This window comes from Plectropomus leopardus, chromosome 8, assembly GCF_008729295.1.
Source record: "Plectropomus leopardus isolate mb chromosome 8, YSFRI_Pleo_2.0, whole genome shotgun sequence".
NCBI lineage: Eukaryota > Metazoa > Chordata > Actinopteri > Perciformes > Serranidae > Plectropomus > Plectropomus leopardus.
The window spans coordinates 10,725,691-10,748,041 of record NC_056470.1 but is presented as its reverse complement, the minus strand read 5'-3'; the positions used below and the strand labels follow the sequence as shown (position 1 = coordinate 10,748,041).

General features: G+C 40.1%; 1 protein-coding gene across 1 annotated transcript; it reads right to left on the bottom strand.

Moving 5' to 3' along the window:
• Nucleotides 1-205: 205 nt before the first annotated feature.
• Nucleotides 206-15,073, bottom strand: rhoab (ras homolog gene family, member Ab). The gene is made up of 5 exons (XM_042491029.1): nucleotides 14,982-15,073; nucleotides 6,700-6,857; nucleotides 5,070-5,190; nucleotides 3,708-3,838; nucleotides 206-3,120 (listed from the first exon to the last, which is right to left on the bottom strand). Exons 2-5 carry the CDS (start codon nucleotides 6,853-6,855, stop codon nucleotides 2,947-2,949), a joined length of 582 nt encoding a protein of 193 aa, XP_042346963.1. The 5' UTR covers nucleotides 6,856-6,857; nucleotides 14,982-15,073; the 3' UTR covers nucleotides 206-2,946.
• Between the last annotated feature and the right edge of the window lie 7,278 nt (nucleotides 15,074-22,351).

Here is a 22,351-nt window from a genome sequence, read left to right as displayed (position 1 = left end):
TCCTCCCTAAACTGTTTCCTAATAACATTTAGCCTAGTTTATGTGCTTATGTGCAACTTGTGTCCACATTTAATCTGTAGACATGAATAAAACCGCCAGCTGATGAAAGAACTGATCCATCAGTCCATTCATACTTCATGTATATTGATTGAACTTAAGAGCTCTTTACAATCCTCCCCTGAGACCACAATGAATAGGAGCTGGGTGTTATAGAAAGTAATTTATTACACAAACCAAAGCTAGTTTACAAATACAGTTTCCAGTCCTGTGCGTGTGTGTATAGTCTAGTATGAACAAACCCACATTTTATATTTACAGACTTTGCATACAGCTTGGTTTTCCTGTTCCTTTGTTTACGTCACTACATCAGCATCCAAAAAAAATCAGGATTTTAAAATACAATAAAAAGTAGAAATAAAATTGATTTGTACATAATAAGGAGACTTACATCGTTTTTTCCTTTTTGTCTTTTCAGCTGAGTTTGTGCTCAAAACAATGAACAGAAAAAGAGCCGGCGATGCTCTAGACAGGCAGCCGAGAGGCCAGCCTTTCTCCTGACTGCCTAACAACAGCATTTGGCAGGGATGATTGACGGGTTGTTACAACCAATTGTAAATCATCAGAAAAATTCAGGTAAAGCACAAAAGAAGAATAAAACTAAAGCGACGACACATAAGCAGTCCCATAGTCTTCCACCTCCTATTTTAAATACTGATAGACAACATATTTAGGATTTCTTTTAAGCAGGAAATAAAGTATAAAAACAACAACACAAGACCCAAGTTTCTGGAACAGACTCCTCCCTGTAGGCCAGGAAGAAGAACAGGAGGGTTCAACACTGTAGAGAGAGCCCGAATCTGCCAGGAAAATGCACAGAAGAGTCAAGGAAGGATGGTGGCCGATAATTCCCAAATATGACAGGGGACTCTTTAAAAGTTTTTGAATGGAAAGACCTCTACAATATATGAAAAATTCCCAACATACAGCAGTCATTCTCTCTCTGCTAATTAATGAAGCATGTTTTACCCCAAATCTATCCGGCTGCCCAACCGGACAATTCTGGCATTTCCTTGCACAGTATTCTGGATTTAAAAGGTCATATCATGTGTGTCATGTTTGTCTTTCACCTGTTAAAGCAGATGGCAGGTCCCAACAGTTAACCAGTAAAAGACAGACATGTTTATGGCGGATAACATGGTTTATCTCAGGCACCTTGTTTTCCTCAAACATGAACTAGCTCTGTTATTGTACATTTGACCTTTACACATGTCTACACAGACAAAATGAATAGTCGTTCATCCCAAATAAGGAGATCAGTGGTGTGCATGTAAACACGATACTCTCCTCTCCTTGTTCTTTGTCCCGGTCTAAAACCAGGGGAAGATGAGCACCAGCAGTCAGCTATGTGGAACAGGAAGTGATGGGAGCTGAGCCGTGGCGGCGTTTTGCTCAGGTTGTTCTATGTAGGGCAGGAAGCTACCTTTGTCATCCAGTGGGGCCATGATTCACCCGCCACTTCCACTGATGCAGTCCCAACGTCTAATGTTTACCCTCAGCACCCAAAGTAGACAAACCAACCTCAGTAAAGATTCACCAGCATGTGGGAGCTTTTAATTATCAGCCGAGACGCTGAGGGGGTCATAGCGCTGCTCCTATGGACGTTAGTAAACAACGTGCTGTCCTCTACAACGCTGCTATGGTAACATGTCCAATATTTAAAGCAGCAACTGGAATGCAGGTGGTGATGAGAGCCATTACAAATTGTAAAATTACAAGCAGTTTCACTTTTAAAACCAGCACTTTCTTTCAATTCAAACTGCAAATAACAGCACTATTAGACCATCTCAGAGTGCGGCTGCATGTGTTTGTCACTGCGCGTCTGTGAGTGCGGGATTAGCCACAGTGGGAGACTAAATGGCACTGAGCGGGACATGTGAGCATGTGGCTCCGTGCCACTCTGATAACACGACACACTAAGCCCGGAGCACCTGACAGCGCGTCGCTACTTGTTTAACACTGTGGATACAACAAGCCAATCAACTTTTAAATGCCTTATTTTACACAAGAAATATGTTTGTTTTTTTTTTTGTTCTTAAAATGCACTGCAAGCTAATCAAACTCATAACTGTTTAAAGCACCATTTTTGAGGAGCACTTGATTAATAGCTTACTGGTGATTTGTCTACTTTTGGGGCTGTTTAAACAACCTGCCCAGGTAACTACAGCATGTAACATGAAGGCTTAATGTGCAAGGCTTTGAAAATGGCAAGTTTGGCTCTGGTTTGGTGTATGCAGATTCATTCTTTCCATCCCTACACCTGTCCAACTCCACACCGCCTTGCCCTAACACCAGGTATTAACACCTGGGGATAAACAGTCCACTGGTGGCCGTTCACAGTGGTACTCATTTACTGTGCTGTCTGTTTGCCCCCATCCACCTGTTAAGTCATCCAGGCAGGAAACTAAACTTTTTTTTTTGTTGTCCACACTGAAAGCAGTCTGGAACATCCCATAATTCACCAGCAACGTTTTCAATTTTATTCAAGCTAGATTGTTTCAGAGAGGGCCAGGATCTCGCAACGATCTTCATCAGTGTAAGTGGCTTGTTGAAAAGAATAAATGTACCATCCCTTGGCTGGTGGCTGGTGTTAATTTCCCATCTTGATGGTAAACAGGTAAAGAGCCCAATGGTTTACAGCGGTAGTCACCCCCCCACCCCCACCCCCTACATCCACCCACCCACCAATCCATCTCCATGAAAGATTCCCAAACCAAAGTCCCAGGTAAATTCAGTCCAACAAACAGCCATTTTACAGCGGTAGTCATGTACTGCACTCGTCTCCTCCCCTCCCTCCCTCTCCCGTCTAGTATACCCTCCGTCCCTCCCGAGCCCTAGCCCCTGGGTACAGTAGCCCAAGGTGAAAACAGTCCAAATATGTCGGCCATTTTACAGCACTACACATTTACTGCTCTTCTTTCCACGGCGGGCCTGCAGCGCCGCCCTGGTGGCCATCTCGAACACCTCCCGCACGCCGTCCTTGGTCTTAGCGGAGCACTCCATGTAACCAGATGCTCCAATCCGGCCGGCCATTTCCCGGCCGTCCTCTGACTTCACCGGCTCCTATTGATGGAGAGACAACAAAGAATTTGGTTTAGGAAGATATTCACTGTAGCCCAGAATATCCGCAAGTCGAGAAAATACTAGCTAATAAAGCTAGCGCCTGTAAACAGGGTTTTCAACCACTTTCATGGACAAAATTTCAAAACTTTTCCATATTTTTTCATAGACCAACTTTGTTTCTTTTCTTGCCCCACTTGCTGGCATTTTTCAAACATATTAGATTCAAACTCTTTTCAAACATAATTTCAGCTAGCTGGCAAACATGTAGGGAGAGGTGAACGCGTGGATAAAATAAAGAAACGTATGTGATGGTAAATAAAACATATCACAGCAATGTTACCTCAACAGCAACAGAAAATACATTTACCATTAAATCACATTACATGGACACTACCCACAGAAAAGCACTGTAACTTTACACACACACCAAATTCCATGGCTTTTTCAAAAACTTTCAATGATCTTATTACTAATTCACTACTTTTGTTTTAGGCCTGAACATGTGTTTGTAAATAGCAGTTTACAAATAGTAGCAATAATAGTTCATAAATAGCTATTTGAGCTGGACAAAAGAGGAATTGACGTACCTGCTTCATCTTGGCCAACTCTCGGCGTGTGTGCTCATCGTTGCGCAGGTCTTTCTTGTTGCCTACCAGGATGATGGGAACGTTGGGACAGAAGTGTTTGACCTCTGGGGTCCACTTCTCTGGAATGTTTTCTGTGAAGGAAAAATATCCAGAGAAGAAAGGACAAGATCAGTGATCACATATTTTATTTTGTGTGTGTGTGCGTGCCTGTGGTGATTTTGATTGTCAAACTTAAATTCACTGCAGAGCCAATTATAATAGACTTGATTAATCTATTTTTTTCAGCTGAGGAATAAACTCTCTAGCAAGAAAGGCTATCACAGCTCAATAAAAGAAAAAGTGACAGAACTATAATCGCATTTTTGCATATTTTCTCGTTCTATGTGTACTGCGCTAAGCCCATTCTTGTCCTGTGAAAGTGGAGAGGTTTTATTCTTTTAAGTCTCTATGTGTCTGTGTCACTTAAAAAACAGGAAATGCTAATAACTGCCTAAGGAATCCCACCAACTTATAGGAAATGCCAGTACCATTTCCTTTTGCTACAATTGAAAACCCACACTGAAAAGCAGACAATGGAAACCTTGCATAAAAGCTATTTGGTGGCGCAGTAATTAGCCTTATCTTAAATTAGTTAACAGAGTTAAATCACAGGATGCAAGCATTTTGATTAGACCAACATTTACAAAGTAATTTAATTTAAAATGTGAGTCACTGCAAAGATAATTCTGCCTCTGACGATGAGAAAAAAAAGACACAGCCTCCATATCTTAACAGAGCATTAAGCGTTGAGAAAAAAAAGAAAAAAAGGTTAACTTGGTCAGCAAAAACACCGCTTTAAACAGAGATGTAAAGTCTGAAAAATTGTCTTGTAGAACAATATGAAAATACAATCTTTAGTACAATGTGCCTTTGTTTTATTACAATAGTAACCTCCCCTTCTTTTAACCGTGCTTAATTCATGTCCAGCACTTTAATTATCTGCAGCTTTTATCGCCTTATTTTATGCATATCCATTTCCATATGATCACAGAAGTGCTGCTCATAATCACTGTGACAGAGAAGGCATGACTTGTTGTTTTACAGCATGTGGCTGCATGCCATTGCATGACAAATGATTAGTCTCAGTGTGTGTGTGTGCAAATGTAAGCAGCCCCCACCCCACCCCACCCCCCCACCCTGAGTGGTACGAAGAGTCACAACAGGATAAGCACACATCTACAGACTCCAGAAATAACTTAATATGAAAATGGAAAGATGTGGGGTGTGTGTTTGTGTGTGTGTGTGCGCAAAGGAAAGACGGAGATGTGGTGCTTAGCGTCATGCATGAATGTGTGTAGGTTTGTGTGTGTGGTTTGCACTCACCCAAGCTGTCAGGGCTGTCTATGGAGAAGCACATGAGGATGACGTCAGTGTCTGGATAGGAGAGAGGTCTCAGCCTGTCATAGTCCTCCTGACCCGCAGTATCCCAGAGAGCCAGCTCCACCTAACACACACACGCACATTCAGGGCAGACAGAATGACAAAGGAACATGGCGAAAAGGGGAACAAGAAAGAGAAGAGGAAGAACAAAAGGGAGGCAGAGAAGTTAATACACCAAGTCCATCGTGATCAGCACAACTTTCAAGGTGAAGCCGGCAAATAAATGAGATAATAAACAAGGGCTACAACGGACCTCGCCCTGACTCGGGACTGTGATAACTTTTTATAGCTCCAAGTTGGAATTATTTTCTTTTTTAACGAGAAGAAAAATAGTGGATCAAAAGAATTACAAAAATATGAGAAGGAAATTAGCGTCTTTGTCTTGTTGGTTAAATGTTCTATAAAATGGTCTTTTAAGTGTCAAACTGGCAAAAGAAAAACACAACATGTACACCAACTCTGTATTTGTTCTTGATACACACCATAGCACATGGCTCTTAACCCCAACTGCACAAAATGTGACAGCGACATAAAATCTTCCCCGAGTGAGCAGACTACAAAGCCACATCAGGAATGAAAACCAGATCTCGACATTTGGACAAGTGGGACACTTGACAAGATGTGGCCAAGGAGTGTCCTTCTGAGCAGCACAGAGGGTTAGAAATCAAACAGTCAATAAAGACTCGATGTCCCAGAATCCCATTAACCCAAAATGAGGTCAGGACGTTTGGGTTTATGAGTGATGAGTTGGGCCGGGTGCTGCGGTTATCCAGAGTGGCACACGAACAGTACATCATGAACCTGGGAGTCACCAGGGTTGTCTCTCTAGAGTAGAATATATTCTTCTAATTTCAGAGTATTAAACACAGTCCTAACTCTACAATGTGCTGCTTTTTGGGGGGTTCAATCAGTGCATCTATTTGTATTCACATACGACATGTGGGCACTGCTAGAAAATCAAATCAATGACAAGACCCTTGTTTAGTGTGAGTTAGCACAACAACTGACTAGATTTCAGATAAAACAGTTTCACACCTTAAAGACAACCAAGAAACACCTACAAATATTTTGACAAATTAACCCGAAGGCCTGTGACTAAGCCCAAACAAAGCAGTCTGAAGAAACAGACCAGACTTAGCAGATGACTGCTGCAATGTGAGGGAAGATGTGAAAATGGAACAGTGCAGTTTTATCAACACTCTCTTGGCCCTGAAGGTAGAATTAAAGCGTTGAGCATGATTAAGCACCCAGGGAACAAAATGAGCCCTGATACCAGCACAACTACTGCAGAGACTAAAATATTCAGGGATGAGTTGTGACAGTTATAAAACTCCAGTTGATTACTCAATAGTTGGTGCAAAACCTGTGTTAATTTGTTGATTTAAGTAAAACATTCATCTTAGATCATCATATCATCATCACACAGTCGTGGAATGGCATTTGTTCACCGAGCAAAGCAGTCACTTAAACAAGAATGTGTCTCAGGTTTGGATCTACCCCGAAGCACCACTCTGACAGGACTATTTATGGACAGAGTAATGGTTGTGACAGAGAATCACTGCAGTTGTCTCACCTGCTTGCTATCCACCTCTATGTCAGCGACGTAGTTCTCAAACACGGTGGGGACGTAGACTTCAGGAAACTGGTCCTTGCTGAAGACAATCAGAAGGCAGGTCTTCCCACAAGCTCCATCCCCCACTATCACCAGCTTCTTACGGATGGCTGCCATCCCTGGAGGAAGACACGAAGGAGGAGGAGGTGGTAGAGGTTATGATCAAGGAGCCACAGGAAAAGCGTGACATTAAGTAGAATCAGAAGTGCAAATGTAAGAACATACCTAATGCTAATTAAAAATATTAAACATATTTGTGATCACTTGGGGAAAGGCACATCTAACTATCCTGTGTACATATGACAGGATCTGTCAAACAGTCCATTTCATGCATTAAGACAAGTGAAAACATGAAGATGCCGTGCAACATACATGGTATGAAAGCAAATCTATGTGAGGAGTAGTGTTGAAAAGTGCAGGTGCACCATGCAACACTGTACTTGACACATTTAACCACAGAGCTGGAAAAAAGTGGCTCTCAACCCGAGTCTCTCAGGGGGTTGTGAGATGATTAATAGAACCTGAAAAAAATCTAAGACAGAAATGTAATGGTCTTCATATTTGTGATTAATGCATTTTCCTTGAAATACAAAAGGCTCCCAAACCTTGAGGCTTATTTAATATTGCACAAGTGGCCTGACAAAGGCAAAAATCATTTCATATTTGAAGGCTTGTTAGCCAAAAAAAGAAGAGGACAGTATGTGTAGATGGAAACCTGAAATCACAAAAACATACAGCAGGTTAGCTGCATATTAAGCTTAAGACCGACTGGTGGCAGTGACAGTTGTATGTAGCTTGATACAAATTGCATATCCAGTTCGTTAGGATGGAATTGTTGTCCCGTTTCATCCAATAAATCAATTCTATTATCAACTGTCTGATCATGATTTATGATTAAGCTTCCCAATATAAGGATAAAGTATAATGGGGTATGGTGCTGTGTTAAAATTGCACCACGCTCCCCAAATTTTTGTGCGTGTCCCTGCACTGCAGGTACATACCTGTGTCAACATAAAGGTGTCATTACGGCGCAGTGAAAAAAGAGCTGCTGTGAGTTCCAAGGAAGTTAATTTTAACTGAGCGTCCAGTAATTCATGACAGTAGAGACCCAACAGACTTGTCAGAGTGTGTGTGTGTGTGTGTGTGTGTGTGTGTGTGTATGAGAGAACACGCTTGCCCAACCAAGTTAGGGGAAGTTGGGGCAAATGAGTGTTATGTAGTCTCGTGTCATTGGCTGAGAGAGGCTTGGATCACTCCATATTGGGAAATGTCATTCGACAGAAACTCACAAACACAGGAACTAGATTAAAATGTTGTGGATTTTCTTTTAAAATCCTCCGAATTATTAAATTCTTGCCGATGTATAATAACCAGAATTATAGTCACATCTTGCCAACAACAGACTCTGATCTGACCATGAAACAGGAAACAGTAATTTCCCTTCATACTTGAACAGGAATTGTGTCCAAAAGGCACTTTATTCACTAGGTACACATCAAACGCACCTCGTTTGTCATGGTTGTACTGCCGCAGAGACAACTTTCACACTAACACAGTACATGTACTGTGTAGGTACTAACTGCACAAGGACAACTGGACCCCACGTAGAGAGGGTAATAAATCATATCCCCAATGAGTTATTTCCTCCTTTATCTGAAAAGGTGCAGCACTTTGCAGTGTCAATCATGTTTCCCTACCCTGCTATCTCCATCACAGTGAGTCAGCAGGAGGTGTGATGGGGAACTAGCTCCCAAACACCTCTCCTGTTCTTTCTGAATCCATCAGCTGTGCTTCAGTTTGATCTGCAGCATTACAGGAGCTGTAACATGGCACGAACAGAGCCTGGTTAGTGGTTCAATCCCTGCATCACTTTCACCCCTTTTGATCGGAGACATGGGACACCAGGGGTTTAATTGTTGGCATATTGCTGTTAAATAAAATAAGAAGACTGTACTGTTAAAATTTGTTTAAATATTGCATAGGCCTTGCATAAGAAGATAGTCTATGGCCCCAAACAGTCTGTCTTCCTTCCCCTTGAGTTTTTCGTTGTTTGATTTTTTTTGTCCATGCAGCAGTTTGTATGCAACTGGCATTTTCAGCTTCTGTAAACTGTGCTGCGTACATTTTCTTCAGCCTCTGTCTGTGCATTCAGTCCCTTTAAAAAAAAAATCAAAAACCAGACTTCTTTCAAACTGTCGTAACATGTTTCCACATAGGACACCTGCTTTGTTCCATAGGGCACACTAGTTACATTCACATAAAAAGTTTTAGTAAATTTAAGTTTGACAACTTAATGAGTTGATTAAAATACAGACAAAAGCACTCGTCCCTCTTGCCAATTATTGCTCCCTAATAATTTCAATTTCACAGCCTTTTTTTGCCCTCAGTCCCATTAGTTTCTGACCCCTGAATTGCACCAAAGCATGGTGAGGTGCTGAAAGCACTCTATAAATGGTAGATGAATACTCTAAGTAGGACAGCAGTGTCAAAAAAGATTAGACCATTCACTTCATGACTTGAGGAAAAAGGAAAAGACAAAAATGGGGGCAGCTGTAGCCTCGAGGTGGGTGTATGGTCAATGCTTGAAACGTACGACCAGCGGGTACACCGGGTAAGTAACAATGGCCCTCGTTTCAACAGAGACTGCCTAGGTGCCTAAAAGAAAGTCATCATCAAGTCACCAATTATTTCTTACCAGACAACTGGAGTCTAAACACTAGTAATACAATGCAGCTTCTATCAATGTCACTATCAGTCTATTAACTTCCAAGTTAGTATGCAAACCTCTTCCTTACGAAAACAAGATGCAGAACATATTGCAGGGGCATAAAGACAGACAAAACACAAAAGGAAGGGCACAGTGTGCACAAAAAAGGCAACACAACAGGAAAATCTCCATTAGCGGTGGAGACTGTTGTGTCTGAGCTCTGAATTGCCTGAACTTTTGTTTGAAAAGACCAGGGTAACATACAATAGCACAGCATATACTCTGATGGAAATGTTATTGTAGTATAATATTGACAAAAACTGAGGGGTCATCGGGCAGTAGCTCCCTAACTAAGCAAACTGAGCCAGGATATTCTCACTCTGATTCATTGCTCATGAGTAGACAACAGACTAACTACAACCATTTGACTTTTACATCAAGCCGTGGTACTACATAATTATAACTTCAATAATGGAAACGCAGTACCCCTTAAATATCAGCAATACTAAAAGCTTTGTTCATGATTTCTATTTTATGTTTTTGATTAGAAAAATTGGTAAGACTACAAAGGGGGTAACCTAATTTTTAAAAATATGTTTCTAATGACAACTGTGCTGGTCTATTATTAGTCTTGCTCAGCTGTTGTGCACAGGAAGTTCTAAAAAAAATATGTGCTGGTCAATCTTGTTGTGGTGTCCCTGCCTTTAACCAGTATAAATAAATAAATAAAAGAAACAGTATGGCTTGAGGCAGTTTTAGAAGGGTTTTCTTTTAAATTACAACTCATACGATATGCATGAATTTTGTGTGATATAAAGCCAAAGCTGTCTATTTATGTGCTCACACTGTGCAGTCTCATACAAAGTAAGTGTTTACACTCTGCATGCAAAAAAGACAATAAAATGGCCAGGTGGCCCCTGTGTGAACAGCTGAAGCTATTGACAGTTATCAATAAAGATTTGATTCAGGGCTCTGAGGAATGCAGGTTTGCTTGCTCGTGGAGGTCTGTTACATTATACCAGTACTGATCATGATAGCACATTATTTCCAATTTTTCTCTCTTTAAATCAGTTGTAATAGGAGGATGAAACATCAAAGAGGCACGTATGCTGTCTTCTGGCATCTGACAGTTGGTTGGGAGCAGTTGATAGGACCACACTGGTCTTTGCTCCTGCCATTTACAGCAAACAACGCCCGATATGGGCCAACAGTAAAATGAGTTTTGTCACACCGAAACTGGGTCAGAAACGGACTCAAATGCTGAGTGCATGATATGCCCAGCTTTGCCTTACTAACATGGTTTCTTTTGTTCTATTGCTTTAAATTGGCTTTCAAAAAAAGGAAGAGAAAAAAAAGGAAAAAGACAATTCCGAGATTTTCTTTAGTGGCCACATCACCCAGTCCTCTGCCTGCCCAATATAAGCTGAATATGTAAATTACTGACTCAGCGCTGAACGTGCCTGCAAGCTTCAAGTTTCTGAGAGACCAGAGAAAGCCTGCCATATTTAGTGCAGGACAAAAGGTAAAACAAACGTCTGGATGAAAATCGGTTGGATTCAGCTAGTTTTTGACGCATGAAATAAACCTGGGTGACAATCTATCCTTTTTCTTAAATCCAGCTGTCTTCCAATGAAAGACAACTCACAACTGGAATCATGAGCTCCATGGCATCAACAAACAGAGTGTGAAAGTACCAACAACCGCACACACCATCATCTAGAGCTGTTGCTAACATGTTAGTCATATCTGCCAAACAGCCAGCCCAGAAACAGACTTGTCAAGCAACGAAGCAGTGGATGTGTGAACCTGTGGAAATGATGTAACACCAATTAAGATACAGCCTGCAGACAACCACATTTTAGCTGATGTCCAAACTGTTTTATTCACACGTATAGCATGTGAATAAGTTCCCTCTGGTAAGTAGTGATGGGCCTTTATTGTGAAAGGTAAGAATTGAAGTAGTACAGCTAATGCCCTGTTGTTGACAATGTTGGAGGCTGAGTTTGCCATTTGAGGTGTTTAACTACAGAGCGGCAGTGTTAATGTCTAACATATTTATCCTTCACAAATATGCACTCAATACTAGCTAGCGGCTGACTGGCAGCATTGATAGTTTAGCAGAGGAGCGGATGTCCTGTACAGTTAAGTGCTGCAGAACTAGTAGCACTCGTGACGGCCACGTTTCTCCGCGCCTGCACAGGTGTGTACGTGACAGACCGGTTAGGTGCAGTAGAGCCTTGCACCGACATAAAACACTACAACTGGGCAGAGACTTTCAGCGTAGTCAGACCCTGTTTATTTACACCTTGGAAAGAAAGGTTTGGTTATGCGGTCTGTGCTGATAGTCAAAGTAACAAAAATTGAGTGCATCAGGTATAATCCTGTTAGGTAATAAGGACCAGGCTACATGTTCAAATCTCTGCCCCCACCTGCATGTGAGACCATGAGATTTAATCAGGAGACAGACAAACATTGGATAATGACAGAGATGGGGATGACCCCAACAGGACCAAATGAACAGAGCAGGATAGACACAGAGAGGGCAACACTGGTGTCATAAACACAGTCAATGAAAGTAGAATGCTGACAACTGGCAGCCGGGTTAAGCCGTCTTGTCAATTTTGTGATTCACTTGACTTTTTCAACAGGAATATTTGATTCATGCTACACACACATACAGAGCCAAGACAAGAGCCAGCACTGATTGTGCTCCTTTTGAAAAACTATTCCTGCATTAATTTAACAAAGCAGCTCATCCAACTCTCCTTAGCTACTTAAAAAATAAGTCACATAATGCATCAAAGACAATATTTGATAGGTCTTGTTTTAAAATCTAGTCTCCCCCTTTGGGGTGGTTAAGCATTCAGTAAGCTGTCATCCAATCAAACTAAAACAGATCATTTTTTTGACAGCAGGCCTGCCAGTCAAACCCACTCATGTGTCCACACCGTTTTATCAAACATAAAACTATTCTGTGGCTTTTTTCGCTGAAGAATAAAGTGTTAAGTGAAACACTTTTCATCCTGCATTGTTTCCTTGTATGACACAGCTTTATCTGTATTATTAAACTGTTTACTGTGTGCTTGATGATTCATCAGCCTGTCCTTTAGAAAACCCCACACAGGCAACAGTTGCATCAAAAGGCCTGTGTGTGTTTAGGCCAGGAAGTACCCCACGCAATCTTCAGCGTGGAAAATTAGCCCCGGCTTAGTGATGGCTAACTGACTGCTGGCTGATGAATATTTCAGTTTCTGACAGAAACTTGGCGGGTGTTTATCTTCTGCCACTTGACATGCATTTCAGTGGGCGGTGAAAATTTAAATTAATCCATTACTGCGAACCGGAAATAATTATTTTTACCACTGTGTACACTTTGCAGCACGCATATAAAAGAACACAACAATTTGCCTAACCTACATGATGAAGATGACAGCTGCAACATGTGTGTTCTCAAGAACATGTCAGGGATCCTGAATTTAAAAGTCAACAAGATCAATCACATTTTTAATCGAACCATTGAATCTTCTGACTTAAGGACAAATTGCCAATAAGATTCAAACCACCTGAGTAATCATCAATGCCATTTTCAATGCCTCAATAAACAGATCCTTGTTAATAAGCACAATCATTTCAAAATGTACACTCCAATCCTTATAATCAAACCAAAACTTAATAGCTTTACAATTAGACCATTAAGACTATAATGAACAGCTGCTGTACGGGAAAAAGTGTTAATACAAATCGCTGATAAACATTTCAAATGACCCATTTTGAAAAAAGAGGGACACAACTAATTGCATTTTCAAGAGGATTAGCAGATGCTCATTTTTACAAATGGATAAAAAAAAAAATCACACCACATCTTCGGCACAAAGAAAACTGATGTGCAGTATATATAATGGAAAGAATGCTTGCATTTTTTTACTAAGATTTATAAATTGACAATTTAGTGAAATTGATATCAGTCAGTCACAGTAATCTTCCTCCTTGACAGTAGATGAGAGGATATGATGTTAGTTAACAGCTTCAAGGGTGAGAGCGTGTAAACCTGCAGTAAACGCTGCCTCGCTCCCTCCCCTGCCTCAGGTGCTGCAAAAGGAACTGTGGTGTCTTCTGGCGAACCAGATGCAATTCTCAAGACGTTTCCACATTTGGCAGGAATAATAAAACAAGTGATTAACTTAAATGAATTGCAAAAGAATTTTACTGAATCCCCATCCAAAAATATTACATTTGAACATTTTTTTAAATCAAAGTCTGCTTTCAAAAAGTCTTTACTCAAATCCATGTGTGGATGTCATATGTCTTGACACTATATGTTATTAAATACTGTCAAAGATTTTACATACTGTTGTATAAGTGGAGAAATACCTTTCACTTTGCTTCACAGATAATTAATAACATTTTTCTCAATGTTTGTCAGGGTAGTACTAACAATAAATGCATCTGCCAGCTTGAATATCATGAACACTACTGCCTCTTCTCCCCAAGACCATTTTACATGTCTCTAGCTTTTCTTTACTACTGTATAAAAACGACAGCTCACACCCAGAGGATTGTTATGTCAATAACCGTGGTCAATCAGAATATGGTAATATATAATTTTATGAGTATCACCCAGTTCTAAGTGATCAAATATTTACACCTACATGGCTCCCAGCCATCATAGCCAAGGCACAGACAAAGTTGTGTTACTTGCCCGTGAGAGCTCCCAGTGTTTAGTCAAACATTGTTTTTAAAACCAGCAGCTAGCCACTGGGTGGGTCACCAGAAAGATGGCGTCATCACAGAGGCAACAGATGGCTAGTGTGTCCGCAGTGGAAGAATGGGTGGGTGGCCCCGATCCAAACTAAACACCAAAACTCACATATATTACACATATGACTTCTCAGGGTCGGATATTGCTCATGACAAAACCTTGCAAGAGAAAAACGTATAACTTAAAATCCCCTATTGTATAGTGAATATGGTCACTGATATGTTCTGAAGCCAATGAAATGCGAAAATACGGGTTGGGTGTTGAATGCAAGTACACTGGTTGTTCCTCAGTGTTTGGAAAATTAACATTAACATTTAAATCTCACTACAGTCATTCAAGAAGTGACGCTGAGCCGTTGGGAAGCCGCTCGGTCAGCCGGGGCAAGTCAGGAAAAGAGACTCATTGTTTGGCTACCGTTGGATCGCCAATCTAGGCCAGCCTTTAAGGATCAATTTAAAAGCATCACTCAAGTTTTCGCAGTTTAACGAAAGCCCTCGGTAAAGTCTGACTGAGGTATTTCGGCCACATGAGCTCCTACACTCAGAATACAGCAGTTTTCTCCCGAGAACAAGTGTGTGGCAAGTGCGGAAGCGGCACTGAAATTGAGGTCGGTTAGGGGAAAAGCTACCGTTAGCTAACCTCGCTAGCTTGTAGCTTCGCTAGCACGGCCTCTCAAAGCTCCGGACAACTTTTAAAATACCCCGGTCCGCTTTTAAACTCGACAATACGAGATAGAGAGCACTTCGTAATGATGTGGTATTACAGAAAGTAGTTTACCTGCAGTTTATGTGCCTAGCAGTCGTATTTTTCAGTGTTTGCTGGGGCAGAGTTGCCTTTCCGACCAGTCGAGTCGCTCGCTGCTTCCTCCGTCTCAATCTGATACAATGAATTACTTCACGGGAGCGCGCCGCTAGGGTTTGTAGTTTGTAGCTGGGGGGAGGGGTGACGGGCACGAGCCTGAGAGCCACACCTGCGCGGGCACGTGCTGCACGAGCACTCGGAGCAGAGTTACCGGCTCGTCAGCTGTACGGAGAGGTTACGTTGAGCCCTAAACACTATTTTCAGATTTGACTTTTTCGTTACTCTTGAAACCTGAGCAAATTGGTTTGATTTTTTTCAAAAACATGGGGAGACGGCATACATAACTTAATTTCAAACACATAATTAAGATTATTATGAATATTGTTCTCTGGACATTTTCCCGTATTTTTTGAAAATATATATAATAATTCTACCCTTTTTTAAGGCTTATTTTCAGGCAACTTTCTTTATCACCTTTTATTAATTTGGGGACATTGTTTGCCAAGTTTAGCCTTTCCCCCATGTTTTTGTAAAAAATCAAACCAATTTGCTCAGTTTTCAAAGGGTTAACGGCAGATAATTCTGTTTTCAGTATACCAAGACAGAGCTTTGCAATGCTAAGGTTTTATGATTACAGGCAATTAAAATATTTGTGTACTTTTACAACTGGGGCCTATATGATTCATTGCTTCCATATAACTTTAGCACCACTGGTGTTTTGCAGGAGTCTGGGTCCCATGATAAACACTTTATCTAGTTTCCGGCTAAATTCTCATTTAATGGGCACTCCTGGTGCAACACAAAATAATTGTCGGGGTTATGTCTTCACGGAGGGACAGATAGCTTTAAATCAATTGTGTTATTTCTCTAATCAGAGTTAACTGAGCCCATTACATCTTTGCCGACACTGCAGCTGTAACTCTCTCTCACTGTAAATGTCTGAGCCAGGACTGTTCAAGTCTGTGCTTACTGCGCCACCTGGCGGACAGTTTAGGAAAAGAAACAAATTCAAAGAGAAAGAGGGCAAAGTAACCATTTGTAAATCAATTGGGGGAAAAAAGGTTTGGTAGTTTTTTTCCCCCATGACTCCCAAAAACACCCATTATTACAGTGGCTTTGAAGAGTGTTGGTAAGTCTCACTTTCAGTTCAGTTTTAAATAGTCAGGTTTTGGTGAAAATGCACTTGTTCATGTTTTGGGGGAGTACTGAGCATACAACTGGATAAGTGAGGCCTGCGTTATATATTTCACCATTTGTGTGAGTTTGTAAATGGATGTTTTGGTATATAGTTTTTCAGTTTTTATCAGTAAATCAGTGTTTTCATTTTTTCCTGTGGAGTTATACGAAAAACAAGTTTTTGTGGCAAATTTGAGGTATGACTCATTTTTTGGGTGAAGTATGCCTTTAAAGAGACTAAAAACAATAGAGACACAGCACCTTTATGTAAAAGGACTCTGTTAAGTTAAGTAAGTACTTGCTCATTTAGAGGCTTTCGATGATTTCATATGATCTTCCTCAGCAGATGGAGTTTGCCCTGTTGTCACTGAATTGTAGATGTTCAACTTTTCTTGACCTTCAAATTAATTCTTGACCTTGAAAGTAGTCATTGACCAAACAAGCTCACCACAAGGTAATTAAGTATTGTTATGAATTATCATTACATTATTGAAAAGAACCAGTAGTTCAAAAAATCAGTTTAATTTAGGTTTAATGTGAATTTGTTTTCTTTAAGACAATTAACAACACTCATGCCACTATCTGTTCATTGCAAAAGTAATTTGTTGGTTTATGGCCACTGTGTATTTCTCATCATAATTTATCACTATTGTCTGTCTCTGTCACTGGATCAGACAGAACACAACTTAAAGCCTGGCATATTGGTATGTTACTGCATTTATAGTCAGAGTAGTGATAGGTTATTTTATATATTTTTTTTACATTAAAATGAACTTTGACTCCAGTACTCTTTCCAGCCCCTGTAATTATTTGGTGTCATTCCATAATACTACAGCAGTCTCCAGTGCAACATATTGTATGCCATATAGTTTAAGAGCATATGGTTAAAAGGGCACTCTCTATAGAGACTAATTCATTGTGTAATACCTGTCCTAATTCAAAATACCAGGGAAATGTGTTTAAATCTATCCACTTAACAGAAGCGGCAAGACAGCAATTATCACAACAGCAATGCAGCAAAGACTGAAAGACTCGTTTTAATTTCATACAATCGTATTTTATTTCATACAGAGATAAAGAAATATATCTGAAAACTAAAACAGAAAAGTCTGTGCAACAGCCACAGTGCAGAGAGAGAGAGAGAGACTGCCATTAGTATGAACAAGATCTGTTGGTGCAGAAGTAGGGACAGAAAATGAAAGTAGGGAAAACTATTTAAAGAAAAGGAAAACATTGCCAGGAAAGACTACCTATCAGAATAGAAAAAAAAAAAACAACAAAAAACAGCTTCAGTTTAGAGCAGGAAAACCACTTTCATCCACAAAGCCTGGAGACAGGTGTTAACCCAAAGTCACCTTTTTTTTTTTTTTTACCAAACATTTAGATTTTCAGGTATTTCATTCCTGCCTGTCAAGTCAAGCAACTAGAATACACAAATAAACCGTACAACTCATGATCAAACTGTATCCAAATGAGTACTGATTTGAAGTCATGCTGTTGAAGTCATGTTACCAATTTTAACTTGATGAAGCACTCCAATAATTCCTGGTAATCGATCTGTATCTGCAAATGAAGACTGGCAAATGAACAACTTTAAAAAATTGACTTTTAAATGATCAAAGACTTAATTTAGCTGGTTAAATTAGAATTCTGGATTACATAAAATTTGGCAGGAGAATCAATCGACCACTTTGACATGAAACTAACCAGGGAAAATCTAATTATGGGTAAAACTGAGACAGTGGCTTAAGAAAAAAATGCTCTTTTTTTAAAATGAATGAGATTATCTTCTGCTAAAAGTTCACATGGAAAAAAAAATCCGCTCTTGTTTTTCTGAATTAACAAGATCATTATCTCCTAGGAAAGTCAACGAGATTACAATCTTAATTCAGAAAAACAAGAATTTATGAGGATATTATCTCATCAACTAAAAAACAAGAACAGAGTTTCTTTGAAAACTTTTCAAAGAAATCTAAAATAATATATGAGAATATATGAGATCATCTCATTCATTTTTGTTTCCCCTTTGAAATCCTTTCTTAGAACTGTGAGATAAAATATTGTTAAATTGGAGAAAAAGAGCAGATTTTTTTTTTTTTTACCCATGAAAACATTTTCCAAAATTCAGAAAAAAGATTTTTTGTTTAAGAGCATGCAGTGTGCTTCTGTATAATATATATCCGTATATATATGACAAGATACTGGCATACAGAACAAAACACTTCAGCATTGCAATTCTAGCAATGAAGTGCTTGTTCATTGACCTCAAGAGTTTGGCCACTGACGAACCCAGTGACAGCACTCATTATCCTCGCCTGTGGCTCTCCTAGTTTGTCAACACCAGCTGTACATTGGCATTATTCAAACAGACATTACATAATTGCATTGCTTTCTTCTCTTTGAGGATGTGTACAGCCAAACAAATGTAGATGCAGTAAAAAAACAAAAGGAAACAGGGATGGAGAGTGGAGGTTTTGGCTGATAGTAAGAGTGGCCAGGCCTCAATCTGAAACCTCAGACTGCCAACTACGACATTGCTACACCTTCTCACAGATGAAATTACACAACGCCACCAGATTATACAACTTCACAGATATCCTGGGACATCCGTGACTGAACGCTAAAAAAAGATGCCATGCTGTCTCCAGAGCAACATGCAGATAAAGTCGGAATGAGAATGACACCATTAAAACTGTGGCTGCGTTGTTATCATCTGTGATTAGCGTACTGGTTTGCTTAGATGCTTTCCCCTCATTGCGACTGTGAATAACTCTGATGGCAGAATGATGAGATTTCAGATATTTGGCTCAACTTTTCAGCATAGTATAGCTGGATTTGACTTAGCTCATCCGACAGACACAGCCTCTCATTCCTGTCCAGTCAGCAATGTAAATACCACCGTTCATTTATCTTTAGCTATATTATATTTTCATCCAACGTAAACATTGCCAAAATAAGAGCACAGTGAAATGAGCAGAAGGAACGAGAAGACACACAGGACAGAACACACACAGAATTTCATCACTCTAATATGGCTTATCACTTCCCATACATAACACCTTCCCATCAGGTGAAAAACAGCGGTTTCTCATTGTTTGGACTCAAGAGTCCAAACTCAAACTCTGTATATTTAACCAGGATCTGCTATACTTCATAATATGGGACATACTGTCAGTTTAAAACATGAGCATGGTTTGAAAATCTAGAGGGACAAGATAACAGAAATTGTTTGTTTGAATGTGACCTTTTTATTCCAATTTATCAGGCAGGCTAAAGTATTTCCAGGAGCATATTTTCAAAACTGGTGACATTATAACTTATGCCACAGCTTTATAGATCAGGCCATACGGCACCATTTGTCAAAAAGCAAGTCTTGTGATGTTCTTCCTCAAAACTGCACTATCAAATGTGTCAGCCAAGTTCAACTCCGGACTCTGAGCCTGAATCTGTGGGCTGAAGGTTTACAGAGTCTCTCAGAGAAAACTGCAAGCTGATCAGGAATCAGACTTACATAACTGCACTTTCCTCTTTCTTTCCATTTAACAAAGTCCACCATTTCCAGCTTCTATGAACAAAACTTTTGTGTAGCATTTCTGGGGTATAAAATCAAAGTTGTAGATGAAGTGTAGACATCCTTTGCTGGGTGCTCAGATTTGGGCATATCCAATTCCAAAAATAACACTGAAAAGTCACATGCCACTACCTCTGGGTGAATGGTGGATACAAGAGGAGGAGATTTCTTCTACTGGTTAGCGATAGAGAGCAATAGATGGCGTAACAGCACAGTCGCCAGAAGACAATGTTGCACTGGACATTTTTTTGCAAACCATTACATCTGTACATTTTATACTTATAATTTAACGTTTCCAATGTGACATAGTTCAGATTACATGTTAATGAGCTGACTTTGTCATCGGGGGGGATGGTGGATGGCGTGACTCCGAGGTGGACAGCTGCCAAGCTGCTGCCTAATGTTTGAGACCAGCAAACAACAAAAATGTTTTTTTAATCAAGACATTGGCAGCATTTCCAGCCAGATTGTACCACCGAAACCAGGTATCTTAGGCACAACATGATATTTTCCCAAACATAACCCAGTGGTTTTGTGTCTTAACATAACCACACACTAACTGCAGCTTTGTTGAAATGTAAAGTCAACATATCCACAACATCATAACACACAAATGTTACTTATCAGTGGTTTGCAGAAATATGCAATCACAACATTTATTTTGGCGATTGGGTTGGTCATAAATAACCCTCCATCTCTCCTGTTTCATTTGATTAGATTTTAATTTGATGTATGCTAACTCAGCCAGTGACAAATAAAATGATCAGTAAGGCCACTGCGAGATTACCCTTTACAAAACAAATGTCAGATGATTAAATGTGAGAAACAAAACTACTTCATGTTTGAATTAAACACGAACACATATGCAAAGTGTCTGAAAGAACCTGCTGAAGTAATCTGTAACATCAAAACCTAACAGCAGCAGTCATTAATGAGCAAAACTTTACTGTGATTTATTCAAAGTGAGCGACGTGTTTCGCATGCATTGCTCGCTCTGAATAAATCACAGAAAAGTCATTCAGTGTGCGGTGGTCTACTTTGTTTTTCAGCAGCAATCATCAATCAGCTTTTTAAGTTTCCCAGATGATTTGGGAAACTGAAGTGTAGGCTCGCTACAAATACACAGGTGAGATTCCTTAAAAGCCCCTTGGGGGTTTTTCAAAACCTCAGATGCTTTTCTCTTTTAATTGTTAAACTTTTGCTGCTTTATTTTTGGGCAAACAAACCTTAAACCTAAACTGTGAGACCACAAACAACGTGCAACTGAATGTATTTGGCATGTTGTCCCAGGAAGACTCGCAGATTGAAGAGACCTCTGAGGGAGGAGGTGAACATGTTTTGTACTTCATGCTCCTTGTTTAATATGCGCAGCAGCACAAATGCATGGTTCACCTTCTTCACCATTTGGAAATTCTCTTTTAATTTGGAAACATTTTCAACCTTGTGATCAGTTTGTCATCACTGTGATTGCAACATCTGAAATAATTTATTGGATGCAACTGACGTTAATCAGCAAGGACAGCTGGGAAATGAGGGATTCAGTGATTTGATCGTGACCATAATGGACTGCGACATCTACAGTGATGGCTGTCTACAAAATGAATGAATCACTGACCTTTTGGTCTGCATCGAATTTATGAAGCATTTTATATGAAACAATTTAGCTGCCCGTCAACCTCCCTAGAAATGTTTTCACCATTGGCCCTGCGTGGCATTGTGAGTTTAGAAATAAAAGATGTTACAAGAGCAAAGGATGTGAATGAAAAACCCTGGCCGGGCCGATTACTGATCAGTGCAGTCGTCCTTTAACTGTGGAGTCATTTATTCTTATGAGTCTGGAACACAAAACAATCAGAGCAGAGTTTGACACACAGCATGGATACTAACTCTGAATATGCAAGCTTTAAAATACCAGCACAGTCTGTGCATAACCATCACACCTCTGTCTGTTCTCCTGCACTTGGTTGCATTTGTTACAATGCCATATGTGTGACCACTTCTCTGCATCCCAACCTAAAACCTAAAAAATAAAAACCCATAACTCATAAAACCAGAATCATAATCACCATTAACTTGACTTTTTAGTGCACAGAAAAAAAAGGTGTTTGATTTTGTTTAGTAATGAACAGACCCAGAAAAAGAAGAAAAGTGAACAACAGTATTGTTCTCCATTGAACGACAAATTGGGGATTTTTAAAAAAATGGGTACGCGGTCCATTTCTCTGCCTGTTGTTCCAGAAAGACACCAGGTGGCAAATGAACCTGGTCCGGAATTTTTTTTTCCACCTGGCACCTCTTCAGATCTTGTAGTTTTGTATCATAGTTCATCAGCAGGACAAACCTGCAGCAGCTTCTTTCCTCCGGTTCTGCACCTCTGAGGACTTGCTTTTCATACCTCCTCCGTTACGCACTGGCATATCTAGAACCAGTGAACCAAAAGCTAAAGTCACTTGTAACCATTTTTTAGCGCTTTTCAAACCGCTGCGCGCAGGCGGCCTTTCTTCAGGAATTCTGCACGAGTCTCTGTCACTGACAACTTTCTCGTGGCAGGCGATCTGAGAACAACTACGGCTGCTCCAAAAAGACTTAAAAAAGAATA